Source organism: Hevea brasiliensis, chromosome 18 (genome assembly GCF_030052815.1).
Source record: "Hevea brasiliensis isolate MT/VB/25A 57/8 chromosome 18, ASM3005281v1, whole genome shotgun sequence".
In the NCBI taxonomy this organism is placed as follows: Eukaryota; Viridiplantae; Streptophyta; class Magnoliopsida; order Malpighiales; family Euphorbiaceae; genus Hevea; species Hevea brasiliensis.
The window spans coordinates 7,895,843-7,920,555 of NC_079510.1; the positions used below are offsets into that span (position 1 = coordinate 7,895,843).

General features: G+C 33.8%; 2 protein-coding genes across 9 annotated transcripts; one reads left to right on the forward strand and one right to left on the reverse strand.

Moving 5' to 3' along the window:
• Positions 1-428: 428 nt before the first annotated feature.
• Positions 429-4,066, forward strand: LOC110645028 (uncharacterized). Of its 7 annotated transcripts, XM_021798021.2 has the most exons (8): positions 429-622; positions 742-875; positions 1,313-1,971; positions 2,044-2,103; positions 2,190-2,302; positions 3,013-3,081; positions 3,483-3,611; positions 3,682-4,066. In XM_021798021.2, the coding sequence occupies exons 3-8, from the start codon at positions 1,681-1,683 to the stop codon at positions 3,821-3,823; spliced, it is 804 nt and encodes a 267-aa protein (XP_021653713.2). In that variant the 5' UTR covers positions 429-622; positions 742-875; positions 1,313-1,680; the 3' UTR covers positions 3,824-4,066. The 7 variants fall into 7 exon arrangements, with proteins under 7 accessions (XP_021653713.2, XP_021653712.2, XP_021653716.2 ...); XM_021798020.2 differs by lacking the exon at positions 742-875; XM_021798024.2 differs by lacking the exon at positions 742-875 and having other exon boundaries at positions 3,698-4,066.
• Positions 4,067-11,980: 7,914 nt separating this feature from the next.
• Positions 11,981-23,955, reverse strand: LOC110645020 (secretory carrier-associated membrane protein 4). 2 transcript variants are annotated; one of them, XR_002492924.2, is made up of 13 exons: positions 23,775-23,955; positions 21,499-21,609; positions 21,347-21,409; positions 21,093-21,126; positions 20,865-20,987; positions 19,148-19,210; positions 18,958-19,051; positions 14,947-14,992; positions 14,803-14,870; positions 14,613-14,661; positions 13,694-13,772; positions 13,086-13,151; positions 12,140-12,208 (listed from the first exon to the last, which is right to left on the reverse strand). XR_002492924.2 is itself a non-coding variant. In XM_021798014.2 (12 exons), the coding sequence occupies exons 1-12, from the start codon at positions 23,832-23,834 to the stop codon at positions 12,176-12,178; spliced, it is 810 nt and encodes a 269-aa protein (XP_021653706.2). In that variant the 5' UTR covers positions 23,835-23,953; the 3' UTR covers positions 11,981-12,175. The 2 variants fall into 2 exon arrangements, 1 of the variants encoding a protein (XP_021653706.2); XM_021798014.2 differs by lacking the exon at positions 13,694-13,772 and having other exon boundaries at positions 11,981-12,208; positions 23,775-23,953.
• Positions 23,956-24,713: the final 758 nt, after the last annotated feature.

Consider the following 24,713-nt stretch of genomic DNA (forward strand, 5'->3'; position numbering starts at 1 on the left):
TATTTCTTATTCTTCTTTTTTTCACTCTTTATGTTTCTTCTCCCTTACATTCACACCTTTCTCCACTCTATTCTCTCTATGTTTCTTTAAGAAAAATTTTTCCTAATAAAAAATACATAAATAATATCTAAAAAATTAAAAAATATAAATTTAAATTTAATTTTCATATGACAAAATTTTTTATTTTTATTAGAAAATATATTTTTTAAAATATTTTATTTTTCAAATTATATGAATTAATTAATTAATTTTTTTAAAATAAAAAAATTAATTAATAATATTTTTAAAATAAATAAATTCACTAATTAATTTCTTTAAAATAAATAAATAATAATTTAAATAAATTAAATAATTTAATAAAAATAAAATATACTACTAAATAGTATATTTTTAAAAAAATTAGAACTAAGTGTTAGTTTCCTAATTTTCCTAAATCTAAAACTAGGCGTTTCTCTCAGCTCTCTTATCTCTTTTGCGGCCTACACAACCGCCTCCACGCTCTCACTGTCATCACCTATCCAGTTCAAGTCACCAAACACCCATTTCCCTCGCGGTCGCCGCAGCATAGAAGGGCGGATTCCCTCGCATCTCAAGCTCGCCTGCTCATCCTTCCCGCTGCACAGTGAGTGTGTTACAATTTTAGTTCATAAACGTTTGTATAACATGTTATTGTTATTTTTCATACACAGATGTTATTTTGTTTCCGTGTTTGGGTTATTGATTTTCCATCTACTGTCACAGATGTTTGGGTTCTTTTTCATTTCACAAATGTTTGGGTTACTGTCAAAATGGGTATAATTGAATTCCGCTGCACAGATTCTAGAACTTTTCTTAAACTTCTTTTACTTTTTGCGTATGCAGAACCAGTATTACAGGTTAGAACCCCACTTTGTCGCCATTTATTAAATTTAAATAAAATTTTGCTTGATGGGGTGATCACAATTTATTAAATTTTAATAGATGTTGATATGCTCTTGGCTTATGCTGGATATATTTCTGCTTTCTTCAAGTGGAAGATGTTTGTTCTAGTTTATTTACTTTTGGCATGGAGATTTTGCAGATGTGAAAGGCAAATTATTTGTTCTATTGATTTAGTGTATTGTTACTTGGCATGTTTGATACAGTTAATGTATTATTAATAATATTTTTATTATGTATTATGTTTGTTTGTATTATATAAACTTTGGTGAACATTTAGATTGATATTTTTAATTGTTTCTTATTTTTTTCTCTTGCTATGCAACCCTATATTTAAATTTCTCCAAAGTTTCGGGTTCGGTATCCAATCCTTTTTTTTTTTCTTATTTTCCAGCAAAGAGCATAATAAAATAGCAGGTTCGAGTAGTATGTGAGTACTAGTAATTGGATTTGGAACGAGTTTAGATAGTATACTTCACGGGTTTGGATTTGGGTTTGGATACTTCAAAATTCGTGGGTAACCTATCATTGCCATCCCTAAGTGGATCTATAGCCCCAAGTCCATTGTAGCAGAAAGCTTCTCCCTTGTACACTCTGAGCAGCCCAAACAAGAGGGAGGAAGGGAGAGCAGCCATTGGGGCTATCCCAAATATCCCCAATTCCGGAGGCATCGTCTGAGATCCACTCATGTTAATCACTATTTGAACTTATCATCTTTGGCAGCAAGTAGCAACAGTGAAGCTCAGAATTTCTTCTTATACAATGTGCTCAATACAAAGCTCGTTTCTTCCATTAATAGACTTGTTCTCTTTGAGCACCAATTCTCTTCCAAAGCTCAAAAATGATCCTGCTTTTCTTCGACTACCATTACCTAAAGCCTATAATCATCACTCAAGCTTAAGGGCTGTGTTGTCCATAGAAGAAGTTCCCCCAAATGCCCTTCGTCGGAAGAGTGATCCACAATGGAGAGGAGGGTTCAGTTTAGGGGTAGACTTGGGTTTGTCTCGAACTGGCCTTGCCATCAGCAAGGGTTTCTCTGTTCGTCCTCTCATGGTAATTAAACCTCATTTTTCTTCCATTTTTTTAATGCAATTTGGGGTTTAATTTGATTCTTATTGAATTCAGGTTTTGGAGTTGCGAGGACAAAAGCTTGAGCTTCGGCTTCTTGAAATTGCTGAAAATGAGGTTAAAATTTCTCTCTCAACGCACCTAAAAAACAAAGAAGTCATTGATTTTTTCCCCCATTAATTTTGGTAATTGAGAAACTGTAGGAGGTAGATGAGTTTATAATTGGGATTCCTAAATCTTGGGATGGAAAGGAGACTCCTCAATCCAACAAAGTTCGTAGTGTTGCTGGAAGGCTTGCTGTTCGAGCAGCTGAAAGGTGGACCTTAAATTTGTTATCTTTATTTTCCGTCCTTCATTTCCTTGTTCTTATCATTTAGTGTAAGGCTCCATTTGGTATCGTGGATGGAAGGCTAAAAAATTGATTTTTTTTTTTAATAGAAAATATTGGTTGGAAAAAAGTTTTTGAAAAAGATATTTGGTTATTTTGAACTTTTTATAGCTAAAAAATATATTAAATTTAAATTAAAATTTAAAGGTCTTTAGAAAATATTTTTAAGATTTTTTTTTTTCATTAGCTCAAATAGTAATACCAAACTTAACGTAATTCATTTAATATAGCTACTGAGAAAAGTATCACCTTAATTATGTTATACTGAAGCCATTAAAATGATTTTAATATTAAATTTGATATGTTTTACTCGTAAGTATTCAAAAACTAGTTTTTCTATTAGTATTTGAAACTCAATTTCAAACAAAATCTATCTCACCATATTTGAATGCCACTGTCATAGAGGAAAGAATACACAATAGGAACCCATTTAAGATCATGCTTTTGATTACAATTCACATTTTATTCTAAGAATGCTGTTTTTATAAAGTGTATTCGTGATCCTTTGATTCTGGATCTATATTTATCCAGTCTATTCATGTTCCTTTTATTCTGGATGTTTTACTTTTTGTTGAAATGTAGGGAAGTTGCCTTTTTGTTTTTGCTCATGAATTATTAATCTCCATTTTAAATTTTAGGGGTTGGAGAGTATATCTACAGGATGAACATGGGACATCAACAGAAGCTACTTACCGAATGATTAATATGTAAGCATTACATTTCATAATTAACTTTTCATATTGAATAGTTATTGGTCACTGGTTAATCTGTGCATTGCTTTTGTCCATCTCTGAAAATATTGAATTCTGAGGATTCCCTTGGGGTTGCAAGGGTAATGAGTTATTTCCCCTAAAACATTTCAGGGCATCTGAACATGCATGTTACTTCTGCTATTTGGGCATCACCATTATCACCAAGATGGATTTTAATGAGCAGTTTGGACTTTTTTTACCATTTATAAAATTGATAGGGGTTTCTTTTGAAATTGAACCCAATGGGCATTGAAATATACAATTTGTTCAAGAACTTAATTTCACATCATCATTTGAAAATGCAAAATTAGAAATAATGCACAAGATATTGTAATAGCTAGTGGGATGTTATGCAGTTGCATTGAGGCAAACAAGGCTGATATAGATAGAATCTGTACAAGTGAGGGAATAATTATGTCTAAAACTCTTTCAGCGGCCTCAGCAAGGGTGCTCGGCAAAAGAGCATTGATGTCTATGCAGCTGTGGTATGCAATGAAATTGTATTTCCTCTTATGAGAAGGATATTGCCATATGCACTATATTATCTTTTTTTAGCATTTTCTGGTTGCAGATGGTATTAGAGAGATATTTTCAGACATCAGGGGAGGGAACTGAACTTGTACTACCGAAGCAATTCGATCTACAAGATAAACTTCTTAAAGGTCCTCCCAAGGACATCGATTTTTATCCAGAATAATTCCGTGGTTGATATTCTAATTTTCTTTCCAAACGAAAGATTCAGAATTTCAAGCAATTCTTTGATAATATGTCAACATGGTTGGTAGGCCATAATAGAATGAATTTTGAATTCATTTTTCTATTCAATTTTTGTGGGATCACAATGTATTCACTAATGTATGTAGAGGAAAATAATTTTGTACAATGTAAACATAATTGTACATACAAGAGTTTACGATATTGATTAGAGATTTTGATTTCATGTTCATTGCATCATGAAAAGGAAAGTCTTTTCTCATTCAGTTACATCTTCCATTTTGTAGTTAAATGGGGAGCAGATCTGTAGATCTTGCCAAGGTCAAAGTTGTAATAAACAGAAAAAAAAAAAAAGGGGGGGATGGGACTTTGGCGTGTGACAGTGGATTTCCACTGTCACTGTCAGCTTTTTATAAAAAAAAAAAAAAAAATTTCAAAAATCGGGAGGACCCCCCTCCCCCCCCCCCCCCCCAACAATTTCTCTCCTCTCCTCTCCTCCCCTCTCTTCTTCTTCTTTCTTTCTCCGGTGACCGGCCGGCGACCTCCCAAGCAGCTCGCCACCTGCCCGGCGATCCTCCAGCGACGGCAAGAACCACTAGAAACGGCGGCAAGAGAGGGAGAAGAGAGAGAAAATGTGCGCACAGTGGGCAGCGGCTTTCTGGCGCGATTCTGACTTCATCCGACGTCCGATCGAGGCGATTCAGGTGGCGTTGGAAAGCTTGTTCCGAGAGCTTTCTTTTGATACCAATTTTGCAGCAAATGGAGGTCGGATAAGTGAGATATGGAGGAGAGAAGTTTCGGGTTTTTCAAGCTTTTTCGTCAGATCTAGGACGATCCGACCGTTGGATCGACAATCCGAGACCACATATGGACTGAGGAAGAGGGGAGGAACATGATGGTATGATCAGATCCGGCAAATGTCGCCATGTGACGGCCCTTTGTCTTGTGGTGGTTCGGCGATGGCTCCGATGGACTTTGGAGATGATTCAACTTCCAGAGGCTTTCTCATAAATTTTTGAAATTTTTGAGACACAGATAAACTTTGGGTAAGATTATTTTCATCATTTCTCTGTCTGTAGAGCATAAATACAGTGTTTCTTAAACATGAAAAATTAGAGAAAAATTCTAAGAAAAATATATGATGAAAGTAAAATTATTTGAAGATATTCTATGGTGTTTGTTGAATTTTTGAGTGATTGTAGAATATTTTTGAAAAATATAGAGGGATTTTAGTTAGATTTTTAGCATATGGGCATATAAGATTATTTGAAATTAAGATATTTAAATTTTACATGATTGGTTGAAGCTAGAGGATGGAGGTTTAAATATGTGAATATTGAATGAGGTTGAATTAAGAATATGTTAGCTGTTGGAAACTTATGAAATTGAGTAATATTCTTGAATAAAATATTCATGGGTGATTAGAAAATTACAATTCATTTTGCAATAGCCTTATAATATTAATAAGGACCGCGGGGCAAAATTTTAGATTTTTTAGAGCTTGTTTGAGTAGATTTTTACCAAATGTCAATTATAGGGACTAAAACATAATTTTTAAGGTTTTGAGTATTGCTTGGTTTGGAGGGTCCAGGAGGGGCCATATAATGATAATGAGAAATGAGTTGAATTTAGAAGTGTTATTTGAGCCTTTTTGCAGGTTGGGTAGGTCCCAGGTATAGGGAAAATATTGCCAGATTTTCGGCATGAATTAGGCTGTCTATTGCCTCTTTAGAATTTTATCTTAATTTAGTACTAATAAATTTATAATTTAATTATTAGGTGATCGAGGTCAGCTATTTTTCTGCATCCAGCAGCCACAATAGTCATCGGTGTACTGTGAGTAAAATAATAATTTTAATTGTAATTTCGATATTATTATATGTTTAAGTATGCCCATGCATCACTTATATGCATATATATCTATGTAGTTAAACTCTAGGCACGTTTTATGTTGCATTCACAACTGTTAAAGTGCCATGTATGTTGTTGTGGTAATTTGGAGCAGTGTGCGTGCATTGGCGTGTGTGTGATGTGGTGTTGGCTATGGATAGGACGGGTAGTCACGGCTTGAGATCTTCGCTGGGACCCGGTCCTTCGGGGTAGTCACGGCTTGAATTCTTCGCTGGGGGCCCCGATTTGGTTTATTAAGCGAAAGTCCGGCTTGAGTTCTTCGCTGGCACATGTTGGATATAAGAGGGCTGTATAGGGGATCAGCTCTCATATATTATGATTGATATTACTGGGTGTGTGAGTGCTCTAAATTACCTTTTTACTGCTATGATGTGAAATTATTGCTGATGTTGCATTTCACTCTACAAGGTGCATTAGTTTTAGATAATTATAGAGATTATGGTTAAAATTGATATTTTACTCTCTGAGTCGAACGCTCACTCCTGTTCACCATATTTTTCCAAGCTACAGGAGGAGACATTTTTCAGAATAACCTGTCTCTTTCCTCTCAGGTTATGAAAAGATTACTTAATTGTATTATTATTATCCAAATTTGTAATTTAGGACTCCACATGTACTAGTAGTAGTATTAATCCTGTCAGGGACTGCGTGAATTTAAGTTTTTATATTAATAAATGAAAAATTTTTATGAGATTTAAATAGTTTATAAATGATGTAACAGGGTTGAGCTGGGCTCCCCTAATTTCAGTTTCTGATAATTACTAGGTTAAGTTGGCCCAAAATACAATTATAACAGTTTAATTTAAATTATTTTATATGCATATTGGGCTTAAATTGTGGGCCTAGTCATGGGTTTGAGAACAGTAAGACTTACTACGGGCCTCGGGGGCTTTATGCTAGCCCAGGTCTTAGTGTCGGTCCGGCCCATAGGTTAGGTCGTGACAAAGTTGGTATCAGAGCTTAGGCTCTAGATTCATGGGAAATAATATAATAGGGAGTGTAAAAAGGAGTCTTGTCAGGATGTTACATGCGGAGTATAGGATTCCGTTTTGTCTTTTCTGTAATTCTTTGTTTCTAGATTCTGCGTTATACCTCGGGAAATATAAGAGTACCTCAGTTAGTGTCTTAATTTTCGTGGAGTACATAGAAACATGAAATAGATTTAGCAAACTTATTGAGGTCTACCATAGAAACACGTACTCCAATAAATACTATATTTTTGTCAGTATGGGTTTAAATGGTGTGCCCATTTCGTGCAAGGCACGAGTACATAAAAGTGAGTCTTGTAAGTACAGTTGCCCTAGATAAGGATGAGGATACCACTGCTGGCAGTCATCAGTAGATGACCCAGTCAGAATTCAGGAGAGATAAGAAATTAGGACACCTAGTCTGTCAGGACGTATCGTAGTAACTATACAATGTTCTCGATGTCTGCTCTATAAGCTGCAGATTACAGTACCGACATGAGATTATTGTGTAGAGCTGCGTGCATCCCCGTGGTGCTCCCTAACGAGGGTGTTTGAGATGGCTTTTGTTTTGGTACAGTTATGCCAGAACAGAGTTCTATATTTGCAGAGGAGTTGGGAACTCCTGGTTAAGAGTCTAGAGTTAGAATATTAAAAGGTCACAGTTGGGTGATAACTAGAGTTAGTGACTCAGTTACCCTAGCATTAGCTAGAGTTACATCAAGAGTTGCCATCAGACCAGAGGTTTCAGACTAGTTGCAAAGTAAAGGCGACACCTATAGAGTGAGACCATCTAGTCTTCGGTATGGAATTTTGGATGGCTTTTGCAGAATGATAGACGTTTTGCTTAGAACTTAGTGAGAATAGAATACCTTGTGTGTATTAGCAAGGTGTAAAGTACAACTCTACTACCTAGAGAAGGTTGAAACTATGAATTGATGATTCACAGAGCTATAATATGATAGGAGAGTCATTAATTTGACATGGTTTGGGGCAAGGTGGTAAATATAGTACCTTTGTTGCAGCAAGTTAGGGTATAGTCCTATATTTTCAGAAGGGATCGAAGGTTATTACTAATAGTGGTGACCAACAAAATAGTGCCCCAGATGGGACTGTAGAGTGTGGTAGAGAGTAGTTGGCTCGGGTATCCTACAGAGGATACAAGTTCTATTATAGGAATCATATATAATCAGATCACGATGGATGTAAATCCTTTGAATTGGATGACGGGTTTGGGTGCCCGGTATCTTAAGTTTTGACTAATTGAGTAAACATGGGAAAAAAATAAATAATAAATAAAAATAAATAATAATAATAATAATAATAATAATAATAATAATAATAATAATAATAATAACAAATAAATAAAAATTACTGCAGAATCAGTTCTCGAGGTAGTAAGGGTATTATTTAAGCTAAAGGATAAGAATAGAGATCATACAATAAAAGTATGACTCTAATTTCCTGAATTCCTTTCTGACTTCATATTGTTCAAACAGTAGTATAATCTAATTATAATAGTGTTAAGTGTAATAAATTAGCGAAGGTAAATCACAGAAGGCCAGTAGATAGAGAAAGTGTAGAATGAAAATTTGGATAATTGATTGCAGATGCAATATAATCTAAATGCCAGTGGAAGAATTAGCTAGAGGGGTCAAAGGACCAAATCTGAGTAGCACAGATATGTGATAACGTGGTAGAGACTCTGGAAGATATAGTTAGTAGGTACAGCTGTCATGTTAGGAAAAAGAATGGAACCAGGGATAGAATAGTCAAGTTCTATTTTGGGTAAGACAAAGGAAATAAATGAAAGGACAATCTGAAGGGCGCATAATAAAAAGAACAAAGTTAAGATATAGGGTAAGCTAAGTGTTATTCTTGGCAAGGCGGATGACAAGGATGGAGAACCCAAAATGGGACCACATTAGTGAGGATAGTGATGGAGGTGTGGAATCTAGTAATGTAATACTCAAACCATGATGTAGTTGAGATAGTGACAGGGGCAAAAATATAGAGCTTGGAGTTTTATGATTGGATCATACTCTATCTATTCTTTATTTCTAAAGTGAAGTGGATAGCAATGGGGTAAGATTCTTTTAACTTGTTAACAGTATCAAGAAGATTAGGCGAGGAATACAATAATAATGAGCAAAAGCTAGAAGGTGTGCGATGATATTGCAGACTATCTAATTAGGCGGAGAAGAATAAGTTAGTAAGTGGTAAGTTGAATAAAAGTTAATCTAAGGGATCAAAAAGGTATGATGAGAGGGAAAGAATTATAGATAATGACACAGAGGCTTTAGGTTAGACTTTTGAGATAGTGAGAAGGTAGTTAGAGGTTCATTATGAATGTCAGGCAAACATTTTTAGTGTGACCAACAGAATCACTTTGCAGTGAAGCAATAATGACAGAACAACAGTAGGGGTAGAACGAGAAGTGACAAGTATGGGTGGTTATAAATCAATAGAAAGTTCAAGGATCAAATTAATGACCATAGATAAGGGTGGAATTAGTGTTGGAAGAATCTATTAGTAAGAGAAATTTTTCAGAATTCAACAAAAGTTAAGGACACAATATAAACGATAATAGATATGAATCATAGGTCAAGTATAAGTAAAGTTAATAAATTATAAAATATTATGTCAGGAAGAACAATGGTACTGTAAAGTGTTCATGCAGATGATATCTTATAGGTAGAGCACAATTGTGCTAGGAGATGATGAAATTTTAAGAGAAAGACCAAGAAACATAGGTTAAACGTTGTTATATAGACAATCGGGCGTAATTGAATATAAGAGGATATTTTTCTTTCTTTTCAAATTTAGCTTGTGCTTTTGATTCTAGAAGGTTATATAAGGAACAGAGACTGAGTCAAGGAGACCTAGTTATTTGAGAGTTTGGTAGGCACCAATTCATACACAATTTCCTGATATGAGAATGACGGTAAGTGCATACTTAGTGTTAAGTATGAAAGGACGATCAGAGTAATAACAGGAGTTAATCGAGCTAGTTACTAGGGCTTACAACCCTTTTGAACTATAAGTTGGAGGAAGTGCTAATTGCTAATGAGTTACAGTAAATAGAATTGTCGCTAATGGGAAAAGTTGAGACTGAAGTTTGGAAAGCTATGGGCAGTATATGTGATTATATTAAGGAGAATGAACATGTGAAGTATCTTATTTAGAATTAAGGCATGGCACACATTTTCCATAGTCGTGTTAGTTCAGATGGAACTTATAGTTTCTGGGGCTCGTATCCATCCAGGATAAGCAATTTCCTACTAAGGCTGGTAGGGAATGATAATGTTTTGATAGTTAAGTTGGAAAAATGGGGTACAAGAAAAATTTTCTATGGTTGATTACAAGTGTTACATAAGGTGAAGAATGTGCTGGTAGGAGTAAATCGTAAGGTTAGAATTCCCGAAGTAATAGAACTAGTAATCAAGATAAGACTAAGAAATAAAATAAAAGTTAAAGTTGATGATGGGATGGACATCCTTGAAGGAAAAGGTGTAAAGGTGAAATAGGATTAAGATTAAGGAATAAGTAGAGCAGGTTGAAAAGATATCAACAATAGCAGAAATAGGAAAAGGAAGTGGATAAGATCCAGAGGATAGGAAGAAAGCTCGGTAGAGCTAGTTATAATGATGAGGATAAGGAGGAATAGGTATGCTAGGAACACACTAAGAGATGTTTAAAACAAGTTATTATGAGATGATAGATTAAAGAAGTAGTAGAGCCTCGATCTGAGTGCCAATGTGTCAGAAGTAGGCCACATACTAAAAAGCTATAGGAAGAAGTCTAGATATTTCCATTCCAGAGAAGGAGTGAGAATTGATAAAGTCGCATTGGATTGAGTTGTCAGGGAATATAAACACTTTTGTTACCTAGAAGGAGGGACCCAGTTTACTTTCCAATGTTGATAAATGATACACTTGGCCCTTGGAGGAGACTCTACCTGACTAGTTACATAAGATGGATAGAGGTTGGTCTAATTACCTTAGTAATGACACAAAAGAGATTAAAAATTTGAAGTATTATGGGAGTGAAAAGATTTATAGGTATTGACCACTGAGGTCATAAGAAGAGTGAAGATCTCGAACAAGATGCCTAGATTAGGTGCTACAGGAAAGCTACTCATAGGATACCATGGAATAAGGAACATAAGTTATGTCATTGGGGAAAACAGAGATTATTGAAACAAAGGGATGAGGACTGAAATCACCAAGAGACACGTTAGGGCGTAATAAAAGTGAGGTAAGCGCCAAGGTTAATTAAAGATATTGAAGTGATTTGATCATGTGAAGCGTAGATATACGGAGGCTTCAGTTAGACAAGTAGAGCACATTAGGTTAGAGAATAGAAAGAAGAAAAAAAAAACCTAAATTGACTTGAAAGAGAGTAGTACAACATGACTTAGAAGCACTACACATTTCTGAGGATTTAACCCAAAATCGTTTAGAGTAGAGAAAGCGAATCCATATAGCCGACCCTAAATTTTTCAAACAAATGCTTAATTGAGTTGAATTTGAATTGATGAATAAATTTTAATATATTAAATTTTTATGCATTGGATAAAAATTTATATACCTTTTGTGATAAAAAAATAATTAAATGGGAAAGTAATCAACACTTGCTGAAAAAAAAAATAAAGGCTACTCTTTTTCTAAATAAAAGAATACTCGTGATTTTTAATTAAATGGTCTGAATTTTAGTTAATCTGATTTTTAGTTAAAAATAAAATAAAATAAAAACTTTAAACATAATTTTGAGAATATACATATTTTTTTATTAAAATTATAATATTTATTTTTTGTAACATAAAATAATAATACATTATTATTGAGAGTTTTGAAAATTCAAATTCAGGACAAGGAGACTTCCCGTCCTCACACCATGCAATATTAGAAACAGGACGGAATTAAAGAAAATTTCCACACATTATTAGAAATAGGACAAAACTGAAGAAAATTTATCTAGCGCAGGGTAAATCATTTGAGGGTGTTAATTAGCAAGTAATACATTTTATAATTCAGTTGAATGGAAATCAAATATATGAAAATTTCATATGGTAACAGATGCAATCAATTCGATCAAACATAATCACAAAATACATGTACTTGTCTAATTGGATAAAATTAGAGTCCCAATCAACATATAACATTTGAAAACAAGACATTGCCATCCTAATTCATTGTTTAATTAACTATGTATATTCCACCTACGTATGATCAATTATTTGACACTGCAAAACCTCCAAGCACTTCGAAAAAAAGAACTTTACTGCTTTATAGATGCAATATCACATGACAACAAAATTAACCATATAATAGATAAGTTCCTAGATTACAACATTAAGCACTCTAACTAGAAAAAATCACAAGAAGAATACAAAGAAAAGAATATACTGAAGCCACATGAAGACAGACTTTGAATGGGATCACCAAACCTTTATGTTCTCATTTATGCCCCCTGAAATACATGTAAATTTTCTGCACCGATGCAAACATAACAAACCAAGTTAAATATAGATATAAATCAAATAATGTGCATTCCAATTGTTTCACCATCCAACAAAGATTGATACATTCCGATCCTTTTACGGGTATATAAAAATGTATTATCATATGTCAACCAGTGACCTCTGTATGTGAATTGCATCTAGAGCAAGATAATACTGTCTGATGTTGGACATTAACAATCTTAACAATAATAATAGGCAGTTGTAATTAGCAATCCAAGTTTAAACCAATTGAAGGGGAAAAAGTCTGGCATGCACTATTCCACGAACAATGTCCCAAGTTTCCATTTTATTATATAAAATAATCTTACAAGTAAACAATCATTTAAAAAATAAATAAATAAATTCAAGATCATTTATAAAATTATTTGATTAAAAAACAAGTTTCCATATAATTGGTTAGCAGCCCCCTTATTTATGAATGGACTAGTAATAAATAATACACTATAGCCATATTTGTATCACAATATTTTTATTGATTCATCCATGATTTCTATTCATTTTGGTCAAAACCAAGAGGGAAAAGAAAAAGGAAAAGGAAAATCCACAAAAGTAAAAATCAAGTGTTATAAACGCCCCACAAGCAAATAAATCAATACAATATATCCCTACAAAAGGAAATCAAGTCATATACCTTTTCCCTGCGAGGAAAAGAAATTAAATAAACACCTCCCAAAAAGAAATGAATCTACTTGTTATTCTTAGAGAATGAAATAATAACCGAGTGGAGGTAATACTAATCCAATTCCAATCCAATCCAATCTTTACAATTGATTTGGTAAGATGAGTGTAAAATATGATTGGTAATGATAGATAGTTAAAGAATAATATAGAAATTTGCATCTAACCTGGAGAACCCACAAGCTAAGAAGAGATTCCAAGCAAAACAAGCCAAAGCCCACTAGGTAGAAAATCTGCATAATATCCAAATAACATTAGTTGGACCCAACCATTCAAAAGCTTTGTAAAAGAAAGCAAACCATATGATATTATGTCCCAAGTGAACCTATAAGACTGCATAATTAAGCATCTCCATGTACTAAAATTTATCCTAAATTATTTTCAAAAAGTATTGCTTTTATCTACTAAAATCACAATCTTAAAAAATTCAAATATCCAATTTAAAGATGCTGAACTCAATCTGCCAGAATCAGCCACAAATACATTATATGAATTAAAACCAAAAATAATTTAAGACACAAGATGACAACAAGACATTGGCATGAATCAGGAAGAATGCTACCTCCAAGAGTTTTTTGTACCTAAATAATTGATAGCTAATGCCACCTGATCCAATATTTTTTTTTTTTGGTTCCTATTAATGGAAATTATTTTCCTCATAAAGAAACTTTGCCCTAGCATTTTTTGTAATGCAGTGACCAAAGAAAATTTACTTCTCATCCTTATTCTCAGTGTTCACATTTCATTGCATTTCTAATCATGAAACATCACATACCTACAGATTATTGCACCAACTTCAGCCATTTGTAGGTACAAATTACTCAATATTTAGATGAATTGAAACTATTCCTGAACTACAAATAACACACATAATTATGAACACCAAATTCTTAAATCAATATTTTAATAAACCTTGCAAACCAAGAAAGCCAATAAAATAAGAAGAAATGAAATAATTTTCCTTATGAATTATGAGGAAAAGTGGGATAAATTTCAACAACTGTCCCTGAACTTATATAGTTATAACACTACAGTCCTTTAACTTTAAAATGTAACATAAAATCCCCTAAACTTTTATATTTTGCACAGTAAAATCCCTCTAACGTTCAATTACTAATTTTTCAATTAGAAACTGATGTGAATCGCTCCCGCACAGTACTTAGTCAGCATTTCTTTCTCCTCTCTAACACAAAGTGTAAAATTATTTCCTTTACGCATGAAAAATTATTTTGTCTATAGAGAGAAAGAATTCAATTTATACATGGCTTGAGAGAGAAAAGAGAAATACTGACTAAGTTCCATGCTGAAACTGTCCAGATCAGCGTCTGACTGAAAAACTGATAATTGGAGGTTACAGGAATTTTACTGTGCAAAATTTGAAAGTTGATAGGGTTTTATGTTACATTTTTAAGTTAAGGGACTGTAATGTTACAACTAGATAAATTCAGGGACAGTTGTCAAAATTTATCCAGAAAAGTGAGGAAAAAGGAAGGAAACTTCTTCATAAGTTACCCAAAAAAAAAATGAAAGATGACCATTCTGATCTTTGAATTTATAGTAATGAATGATCAGTCCTTTACAACAATTAAAAATTTAGGTGCTATTCCATAGCCCAATATTATAAAATTAGCATGCTGAAGCAATAATAACAGAAAAAAAAAATTACGTGGGAGTGCCAATTATATCCTACTTACCCCAACCAATAAATGGTCAGAGATGACATCAATTACTGGAAGTATGCCACTGCAATTGGAAAAAATAGACAAAATTTAGTTTGCAGAAGACAATTTGTCATGATCAATTCTGAGTGATAAATTATTATGGCAATCAACTTTTCATAAGATTATCCAAATGTAAATCAAACTGCAACATGTGAGAACTTACGTCAATGACTTCCCATGGAAGACAATTGGAGGAGCAATAGCAGCAAATATACAGAACCCAATGTGAACCTGCATGGGAAAGCAGGAAAATCCAATGATCAGAAGATCGATGCATTAGCCAATTATGACTGTGTACAAAACTCACCAGGTAAAACAGGAAAAACCAGCCAAACTTCAATGCACTATCTGTCCTGCAAGTTTAAAGTGAAAAGTCATTTTAAGAAACATCACCATGCTAAATCCTACTTCCTCATGCGAAGAAAATAAGTTCAGAATATTGTACAATACCACTGGTTGGCTGGTTGCTATCACATGCAGTTTGGTTATTAACTTACAAAATTTTACAAGTAAAAATCTCAAAAATATTTCAAAACAGACACAAAAGCAGATCCTTTCAGAATCAAGGTGAAATCTCAACTTGAATCAGTAAAACCAGGAGAAAAGCAACTCCATCGCCAATTTTAGCGAGTCCAAAAAATGCCTTTTTATTATTTATGAACTTAGGCTTCTAATGTGCTATTGAAGCCTGAAATCAGAAGAATTGGAAAACTAGCCCTCTTTAATTATTTAATTAGTATGGGTTGCTTATAGAATGATAAATTATTAGGCACCTCTTTCAAGTCTTGATTTCCACCTACCAAGATAACTAGATACCATAGCTAGGGATTTCTACCAGGGATTTTACAAGTTTTTTGGTATTTTGGCATCTCAGATCAAAAAACAGAAGCACCAGTATCAATAATTGTTGGCAAGTGCATCCTCTCTCTCTGCCTGCTATTTTGGTGCTGCTCTTTTACTAAATTTGAAGGTTTCATTTAAAAATCTAAATTTTAGGAATTCTAGGTAAAGGATTAATTTTAAATGGGTTGACTGATTTATTTTTTTAAATCAAAATTTGGGAAGCAGAAAATGCTAGTGCCTGAGAAAAAGGATTAGTGATAATACATGTGGTTTCCATTGCAACTTTAATCAAATTTTCTTAAGCCTCTGTTATTATTGTGGATTTAGATTGATTTTTTTTGTCCAAAATTTTAAGAGTTATTTATGATTTGTTTAATTAAATTTTGTCAAAATTTTGATTTTGAAATGTTAGTGTTGATTTATAATTCACAAGTGTAAAAACAGTGTGAGGTGATACAGACAAGTTCCCATAACAGCAGGTTTACATTAGGGATTGACTTTGAATTCATGCCTATTTACCTTAGTTATAAGTAAGCTAACTAGTCATATTCAAGATGATGTCTCATGATGCATGTTATTTGCAAATAATGTTGCATTAGTAGATGAAACTAGAAGAGTTAATCAAAGTTATAGTTGTGGAGAATGACTCTTGAAATTAAAGGTTTTAGGCCAAGTAGAAGCAAAATGAAAAATATACATTGCGAGTTTGCTCCTGTAAAATGGATGGAGGTCAGTTTCAATTGGATGGAGTTTTGGTGCAAAAATGCACCCAATTCAATTATTTAGGTTCATCATCCAAAAGAATGGACTAACACATGAGAATGTAACTCATAGGATCAAATCACTATGGATGTAATGGAGGAGTGCGACAGGTATGCTATGCAACAGTAGTATCCCCATTAAAGTGAAAGGTAAGTTCTATAAAACTGTGGTCATACCAGCTATGTTGTATAAGAGTGAATGTTAGGTGTCTAAGGCATAACATACCCACAAGATGAGAGTGACAAAAATATAGATATTAAGATGAATGTTTGGAAACACGACAATGGATAAAATTAGGAATGATCATATCAATCAAAGAGTGCATGTAGCACACATTGGAAATAAATAAGAGCTTGATTAAGATGGTTTAGTCATGTCTAACGTAAGCTTTCGAATGCCTCAATACAAAACCATGATAAGTTAGTGGTGGAAGGAGTGAGAAAAGAAAAGAAGAGATCTAAAATGACATGAAGTGAAATAATATCAAAAGATCTATAATTTTTGGATATTGATGTGGAACTAGTTTCACAGTGCTGAATTATGGAAACGAGGCACAAGGCATAGCAAGCAAGGCACCCACTGCATGAGAAACCCAAAGGTGGGCGACCTATAGGAAGCGCACCAAGGCACACCTCATGAAGGTCAGCCCAATGGAGGAGGAGGAAGAGGAGGAGGAGAGCCTGGCTATGGCTGCTGCTGCAGCCTGCATGTGTCGTGCTGCTGCTGCAATACATGTGCTGTGCCCTCAAAAGGACCAAAAAAACAGGGTTTAGTTGGTGGCTGTTGCTGCAGCCAGCATGTATTGTGCTCCTCCTGCATGTGCTGTGTCTCAATGTTATTAAATTTACATTTGAAATTTTGATGCATTGTGGTTTTTCGTAGATCTATGATTATACAGAATTTTTTAAACAATGGTAGTAATGAGATGAGGAAAGGAGTCAAAGGACTAAGCTTCATCTTAATTGACTAAGCTAAAGTTTCATCTTAATTAACTAAGCTATAACTATTTTATATTTTATTTAAATTTTTTGCGCTTAGGCTCGTGCTTGCACCTTGCGCTAAGCTCCAGGACCCATTGGTACCTTAGTGCGCCATGCGCTATTAATAATTATGGTCCTAATCTAACCTAGATAGTTAAGAATTTCTTTTAATTAGGGCAGAAAATACCAAGGAACATGATAAATTGAAATATCATTTTTAATATTGTGATTGAAAGCTAGGCTATCTCATTTTCAACGTGCACGTGTGTGTACACGTGTGTGTGTGTGTGTACACACAATTTGTTCTAAGGTAAAAAAGCAAGTCTAGAAACCTTGATTACTTGCACCAAATTCCTCACACACTGCTCCGGGTCAAATAAAGACAGCCCATGGCTTAACAGAAGCAAGGAAAAATAAATATAATTGAATTTGAAATGATCTCACGAAAGGAAAAAAAAAATTTAGGATTTATTCAGAAACTTACTTATCTTGGAATTATTGTTAATTTAAAATAAGAACTTTAAGTTTTTAAATGAAAAACAAATTAAGAAGATGAGTCTTGTTGCATCTAGAAGGTAATTCTACTTTTAGGGATTAATTAGAATCCCCAAATTCCCACACAATAAAAATTTCATTGAAGCTTGCACTCAAACTGCTGAAGCCCAAGCAGGACAGAACAATTATTTCCTAAGTTTGATGCAACGACTAGTAAATGGATTAGTAGACTCAATGTTACGATCCATTGCAAGAAAAACTTGTGTCCCATGTCGAAAGTATAAGATTTCAATGTGGGGTATATATGGACTTGGGCTCTCCAACATCAATAGCTAGCTTTTGAGGTGTGGTCCTCCTGAGTTCATAACAATGTCTCACTACTTGTTGTCACTTCCATATGACATGTTCAACAAGGAAATACTAAGTTTTTTAGAGGAGTTGTTATGTGGAACCACTTGTAGTACACATTAAAATTTCTCTTTTAAGTCCCGTTTCTTGTTGTGACTTTCATAAAACATGTTCAACTAGGAAACACTTTTTTTTTTTTTTCAGTGTTATTGGGTGGGAACAACTCCGCCTGAGTAGTTTGCGCTTAGCCGATCCCAAGCCCGGATAAAGAAGGAGAGTTGCGGTAGGTGACAATCAGCGTAAAAATTTCGTCACACCTTATGATATGGATTCAAAACACATTTCTGAGGATTTAACCTAAAATCGTTTAGAGTGGAGAAAGCGAATCCATATAGCCGACCCTAAATTTTTTGGAATAGAGGCTTAGTTGAGTTGAGTTATTGGGTGGGAACCACTTGCTGAACACCTTAAAATTTCTCTCTTTTTTTATTTCCAACATGGAAACCAGTTACAATCATCACACACAAAGTGGATAGAAAGAATGTGGCATTAATAGGGAGGCCATAAGTACTAAGTTTTTTTGTAAATTTCCCAACTCATGAGTTGGGAATTTCATGGTAAAAAAAAAAACGGCATTAACAAAACCTCATAGAAAAAGCACACATGGTGAAGAAATAACCACTCCCATTTATTTTCATAATAAACTTGTGAGCAAAACAATGTCAGCTTGTGGTGTCAAACCATATTAACTTTCCTTAGAAATAGCATTTCATTCATCATAGCAGAAAACGTCTCCTTTTCTATTTCCGATCCATATAGATTATGATTGCACAATATCTTTGGATATTATCAATCATATAAAAATAAAGAAAGGATTACTAAACACTTGCCTCATGGCACGATAAAGAGGCCTATACCATAAAACATATGACATAGGAATGCCAGACAGAGCATAGATTGACGCAAGGAGAAAAATTTTGACTCCTGCATAATATCATCCTTGTCAGATAATTCAAACTGCATTGTAGTCCTAGGAGATTTATTTATCAAGAATATGCCGGTGTAATTGAAAAAGCTTACCCCCGCCTCTAATCCAATTGACCAGCACAGCAATTACATTAAAGACAAGACAAAGAACAATACCTGCAAATGCAGAAATAGAAGAGGACAAGTATTTACTGCATAGTAGTTGTGAGCTAAGCTAAGATACGAACCAAAAACTTTAAACAGATCTTGACTAAAATTATATACTAGCTATTTGAAAAGAGAACTATGCACAAAAGAGAAAGATGCATGTCACTACCACAAAACAACGGCAATAAAATGCCAGAACATCATCCACACTTCACAACCATCACCTCAACCACATCACTATCTCCTCTGCACTCATTAATCATGAATACCCAAACCACCATGTTATACACCTCACCTAGACAGTCAAGTCATCCAGGTCTGCCACACATCACTTATGAAGTCTACCACTATGACATCGCAACTTTAAGCATCATAGCTAATCCTACAGATCCCCACCTCATTTCTTACCCCTTAATGTTCTGTGATGCCTTCAGCGAATATTTAAAATTTTAAGTCTCATTAGAATGGCAAGATAATAAAAGTGAGTAGTGGAAAACAATGATAAAATTCAAAGTAAAATTCATTTTCAAAGCCTTAAACCATGTTGGGATTGGAGGAGGTGGGAAGAAATGAAACAATGAGAACAGAATTTAGATTTACTATCCACTCCTTGACTACAAAAATAGGAAGGTAAAAGGAAAGATATCAAGGGAAAACATGATAATCATATTGTCATTCCGAATGAAGCAAATAAAATGTAAATGAAAAGAAATATTTTCATATTACTAGTATTCCCTTTATCTTACCGAAACTTTTTAACATCCATCCTTTACCTAAGATGGGATTCAAACAGGGGGAATACAGTTTCAGTTTCTTTCCATCACATTTCATTATCACTAATTAAAAGGAGTAAACTCTCAAAAAGGAGAAAGCGACATCCATCAAGGAAAAACTGAGGGAAAGTTAATTATATGTTTGTCATGTACTCCGTGCACTGGAAAAAGAACATGGCATTAAAGATTGAGGATCCACGTCATAAGATCTGAGAACAAAAGTAAACCAAGAATGAAATGAACTGAAGTGATAAACAAGGACTTAGCATCTCAACTTTCAAGGCCTCATTGAAACTGTACACTTTAACTATAAGTAAAAAAGGAGAAAAATAATTCACACAATCAACCACAACTAGACTGGAAGTACAATTATTAAAAAAAAAACATAAATAGCCTAAAAGGAATCTTTTTGACCTAGAATTAGCCCTTGGCAAGCACAATCAAGTCGGATCTTCAAAGTTAGAGAATTAGGGTTTATGCATAAAATGCAGGAGAGAAGCACAAAAATAATTTTTAAAACAATTGCAAAATATTGGAGCATTTAAGTTCTAACCTCTATATATTGGTCATTAACTATATTTTTTCTTTTCCCAAAATAAATAATAGGTCACGTGGTAACATATTACCTTTACATGGCCATTATACAAGTGAACAACTATTATTTAAAACCATAATATATGCAGACTAGGTACCCAAAAAATCAAAAACTACAGAACCCTATACAAAGATCAGTCTCTTGAAGACATTATATTTCCACCTCACTTCAAGTCAAAAATAACTTAGAAACTTTTAAATTTGCGAATTGCAACTTGCATAAAAAAGTATATCATTACACGCAGGAAAATATCTTTACTAAACTTTCATCTGAGAAGAAAACCACAGTCTCATACCTAACCAACTTGCAAAAGCCAAATACTGTAGCCTTTGAGCATGAATAGGTATTTCATTTGCTATATCATGATGGATGATGGGGAAAAATGGAGGCCAGTTTTTATCATCTGCAGGGACACCAGCTGATACACGGAATTGAAGAAAAAAAGAATGAGCAGCTAAACATTGCACAAAACCATACAATTATACAAACAAAAAACGTTTTAGGTTATAATGTTATTGCTTACCTTTCGCAACAGCATCTTCTCTCCTTTTGATTTCCTGCAGTGGAAAAAACCAATGAGTAAATCTCAATACCAGATTTAAAGGTAACAGATAAGAAATATCTTACACAAAGTGAAGCATCAACTATTTAAAACGTTCAAAATGAGGCAGTGACTCATAGTCAATCACTATACAGCAATGAAAACCATATTTACAGCATAATAAACCACATGATACACTTGCTTATAAGTGCTCCATCATAGAATTGTATAATAACCTTTTCCCTCCTTTTAAGATCTGCTTCCCAAGCTGCAAGCTCTTTCTCCTTCTTCTTTGGATCCTGTATTATTTAATAGAATGCATAAATCAGAAGCTTATGAAAGAGAATGTAAAAATAGGGGAATGAAGAGGAAAGAGCAACTTAATTACATTCATAGTATCAAGTGGAATGTCCACCGTTGCATCATTGTGCCCAAATCCAGTAGGTTCAGGTCCCAAAGGAGGTATACGTGTCTTTGATACAGAAGCAGTGGCACCATTCTGCAAATACCATCAGTAAGTGGCACCACTGAGCACAATGAAATATGAATAATTGAAATATAGACACACACACACACACACACACACACACACATAAACTACAAGTCCTACAGAAACAGTCAGCTATGATCCAGGAAGATATCATTTGATCAATGGCATATAGAAAAGAGAAGTCTGGCTAGTCAGTATACAGCTCTGCGTAAACCATCAGTTTTGGCATCATCCATTCATTCGCAAGATTCAAAATCAACCTAGAAACAAAATTACAGTTAGCTAAGTCATTTCAATTGCCATTTCCTCTTTCCTAATTAGCCAGTAACCTTACAGAGGCAAGATCCACCACTCAGTCTCAAACTATCTGCCTCCAATAAAATTTCATTTAAATTCTGAATTAAATAAGTGCTTCAGAAAATGACATTAATTACGTCAAATTATTAACATCATGACCTTTGGTAATCCAATTTCCGTAGTATGGGGCAGGTAGACCCAACAGAACCCTTCTAAAATTTAAACGATATACCAGACAATTTGTCTAATAAATCATCAAATTAATTCGATTCCCTCTTACCAAAAAATTAATTTCACCAGACCGTAACCCACAATCCTTCAAATCCCACTTTAAACCACTAAATAATTAAATTTTCCAAGAAATTCCTTTTTAGATAAAAAATTATGCTGACCTTTTAAAGTATTCATCCTTTTACAGTTATACTTTCTCTTACACAGTTATGCTATCCATGCCTGGAAGTTTGATGATGAGGAAGGTTAAAAAAAAAAATAGAGGGGAATTCACTTCCTCTTTTGTTTGGCTTTCAAATTTTTAAGAAGTGAAAAGAGGAATATAAGGGAAAATCCATTACACCCCACTTTGGGACATAAAAAGTTCACCAAATGAGAGGGCAATAACCTACTTTCTCTTTTTTCCTTTTCATCCTTATATTTTTATAGAAAATCTAAAACTAAGTTAAATGATAAGGATTTACTTGTCTTTTTACAATTACCACTCCCTCTTATATTTTTGTAGACAATCTTAAACTAAGTTAAATGATAAGGATTTACTTGTCTTTTTACAATTACCATTCCCTTTCCTCTCACCTATTCAAACAAAATAAAACAATTCCCTTCTCTTTCCCTTGTTCTCTTATTTTTATTTCCAAAACACAAAAATGTAAGGATTTTCTCCTCCCCTCACGATGCCTTTCATTCCCTTCCCTTCCCTTCCCTTCCCTTCCCTTCCCCTTCCCCTTCCCTCTTCACTACTGTTAACTAATTGCTAAACATTGATAGGACATTGGAAAGGAAGGATAAAACATTTCTGTACATAAGATAAAGGAGCTGCCAAATGAACGGAAAATTTGAACTAAGGATTAAATGTGTTCCCCCCATCCCATAAAGAAAGGCCTACTTTCATTTTCACAATAGAGTTAATATAATTAAAGCAATAAACTTTATTTAGTCTTTTCCTAAAATACTCTCCCTTCATATACCCCATATACTCCATGTCTCATATTCCTAAATTATTTTTGGAAATAATGAATTTTGATATTTAATGCATATTAAATAAGAGAATATTAGCTCAGTGGTACTAGGTGGTCTCCAGGCAGTTTGAGTCCCACTAGGACCAATTGTACCATAAAAAGAAAAAAAGAATATTAGGAAACAAACCCCATTTTTTTTTTAAAAAAAAAAAAGGTAGCCTATGATTTGGGGAAAATGGGAAGGGGAGAGAGAGAGAGAGAGAGAGAGAGAGAGAGAGAGAGAGAGCCTATCTTTATGGGAGTAAAGTACTCAAGTAGTTGATAAACATCCAAGTAATTTTCCTTGTATATAGGACACAGAAATTTAATATCTTAGGAAACATTGTCTTGGCTGTCCAAACAACAGAACAAAAGGAACGTAGAGTATTTCTATACAAATATAAATTATTATTTTCCTATGAGCATTTTCATGATAATCAATTTAATTAACATTCCAAGCATTTGGAAAAACTAAATTAAAAGGAATCCAAATCAAATGCCACCTTAATTAAATCATATTAAGCAAGTTTAGAACTGAAAAAATAAAATAGATTTATAGATCCATATCACTATTGAAATATATAAAATCCAACACCAAAATCAAATCACAGGTAGATCTGAAATGGGCAAAGATGAAGAGAAATTTACCGAGAAGGGATTGACCTCTTCTTCATCGAATGGATTAGGATCGTGATGGTACCGACTCATGCTCTCTGCTTTTTCTTCAGATCCCTAAATTTTGCACCAAAACTTGCCTAATTGAATGCAAAAGTTGAGAGAAAGTTCAGGGAGAGAGTGTGCTCGAGCTCTGTTTCTTTATTATTTAATTTTATCTTTCTTTTGGCTCCTATGCAACGCGGGACAAGAATTGGAATTTTATTCCCTATTTGTCCTTTGGATTTCAATTATTTACGCTTTTGTTGTTTGCTTGAAGTGGCCGTATCTGCAGGTGCCACAGCGTTTTGTTGTTTCAAGTGACTTGCCACGTCACGGATTCTGTAACGTGATGGACACGTATTCGCCTTAGCCTTCGTGTGTTGGAAAGTAACTCTTTACCAAAACAAAAAGTCGGTCGACCCACTTTGAAGGGCTTTTTACGTAATTTGAATTGAAATATGAATTTGAAAAGCAACAAAGGATAAATTTTAATGATTATCTCTAAATTTATATATTTATAACATTATGTAGGGTAAAATTTTTTTAATTTTTAACTATTAATTTTCAGTTAGAAATTAATGTGAATAATTTTCGCATGGCACTTAGTCAATATTTCTCTCTCCTCTCTTATGTAAAGTATAAAATTATTTTCTTTACGCATGAAAAATTATTCTATCTATAGAGAGAAAAAGAATTCAATTTATACATGGCTTAATAAAGAAAAGAGAAATACTGATTAAACTCCATGCTGGAACTGTCCAGGTCAACGTCTACCTGAAAAACTGGTAATTGAAGATTAAAGGGATTTTATTGTATAAAATTTAAAAGTTGTTAGGGTTTTATATTATATTTTTAAGTTAAGGGGCTGTAATGTTATAATTAGATAAATTCAGGGACAATTATCAAAATTTATCCAAGCAATAAATGGAA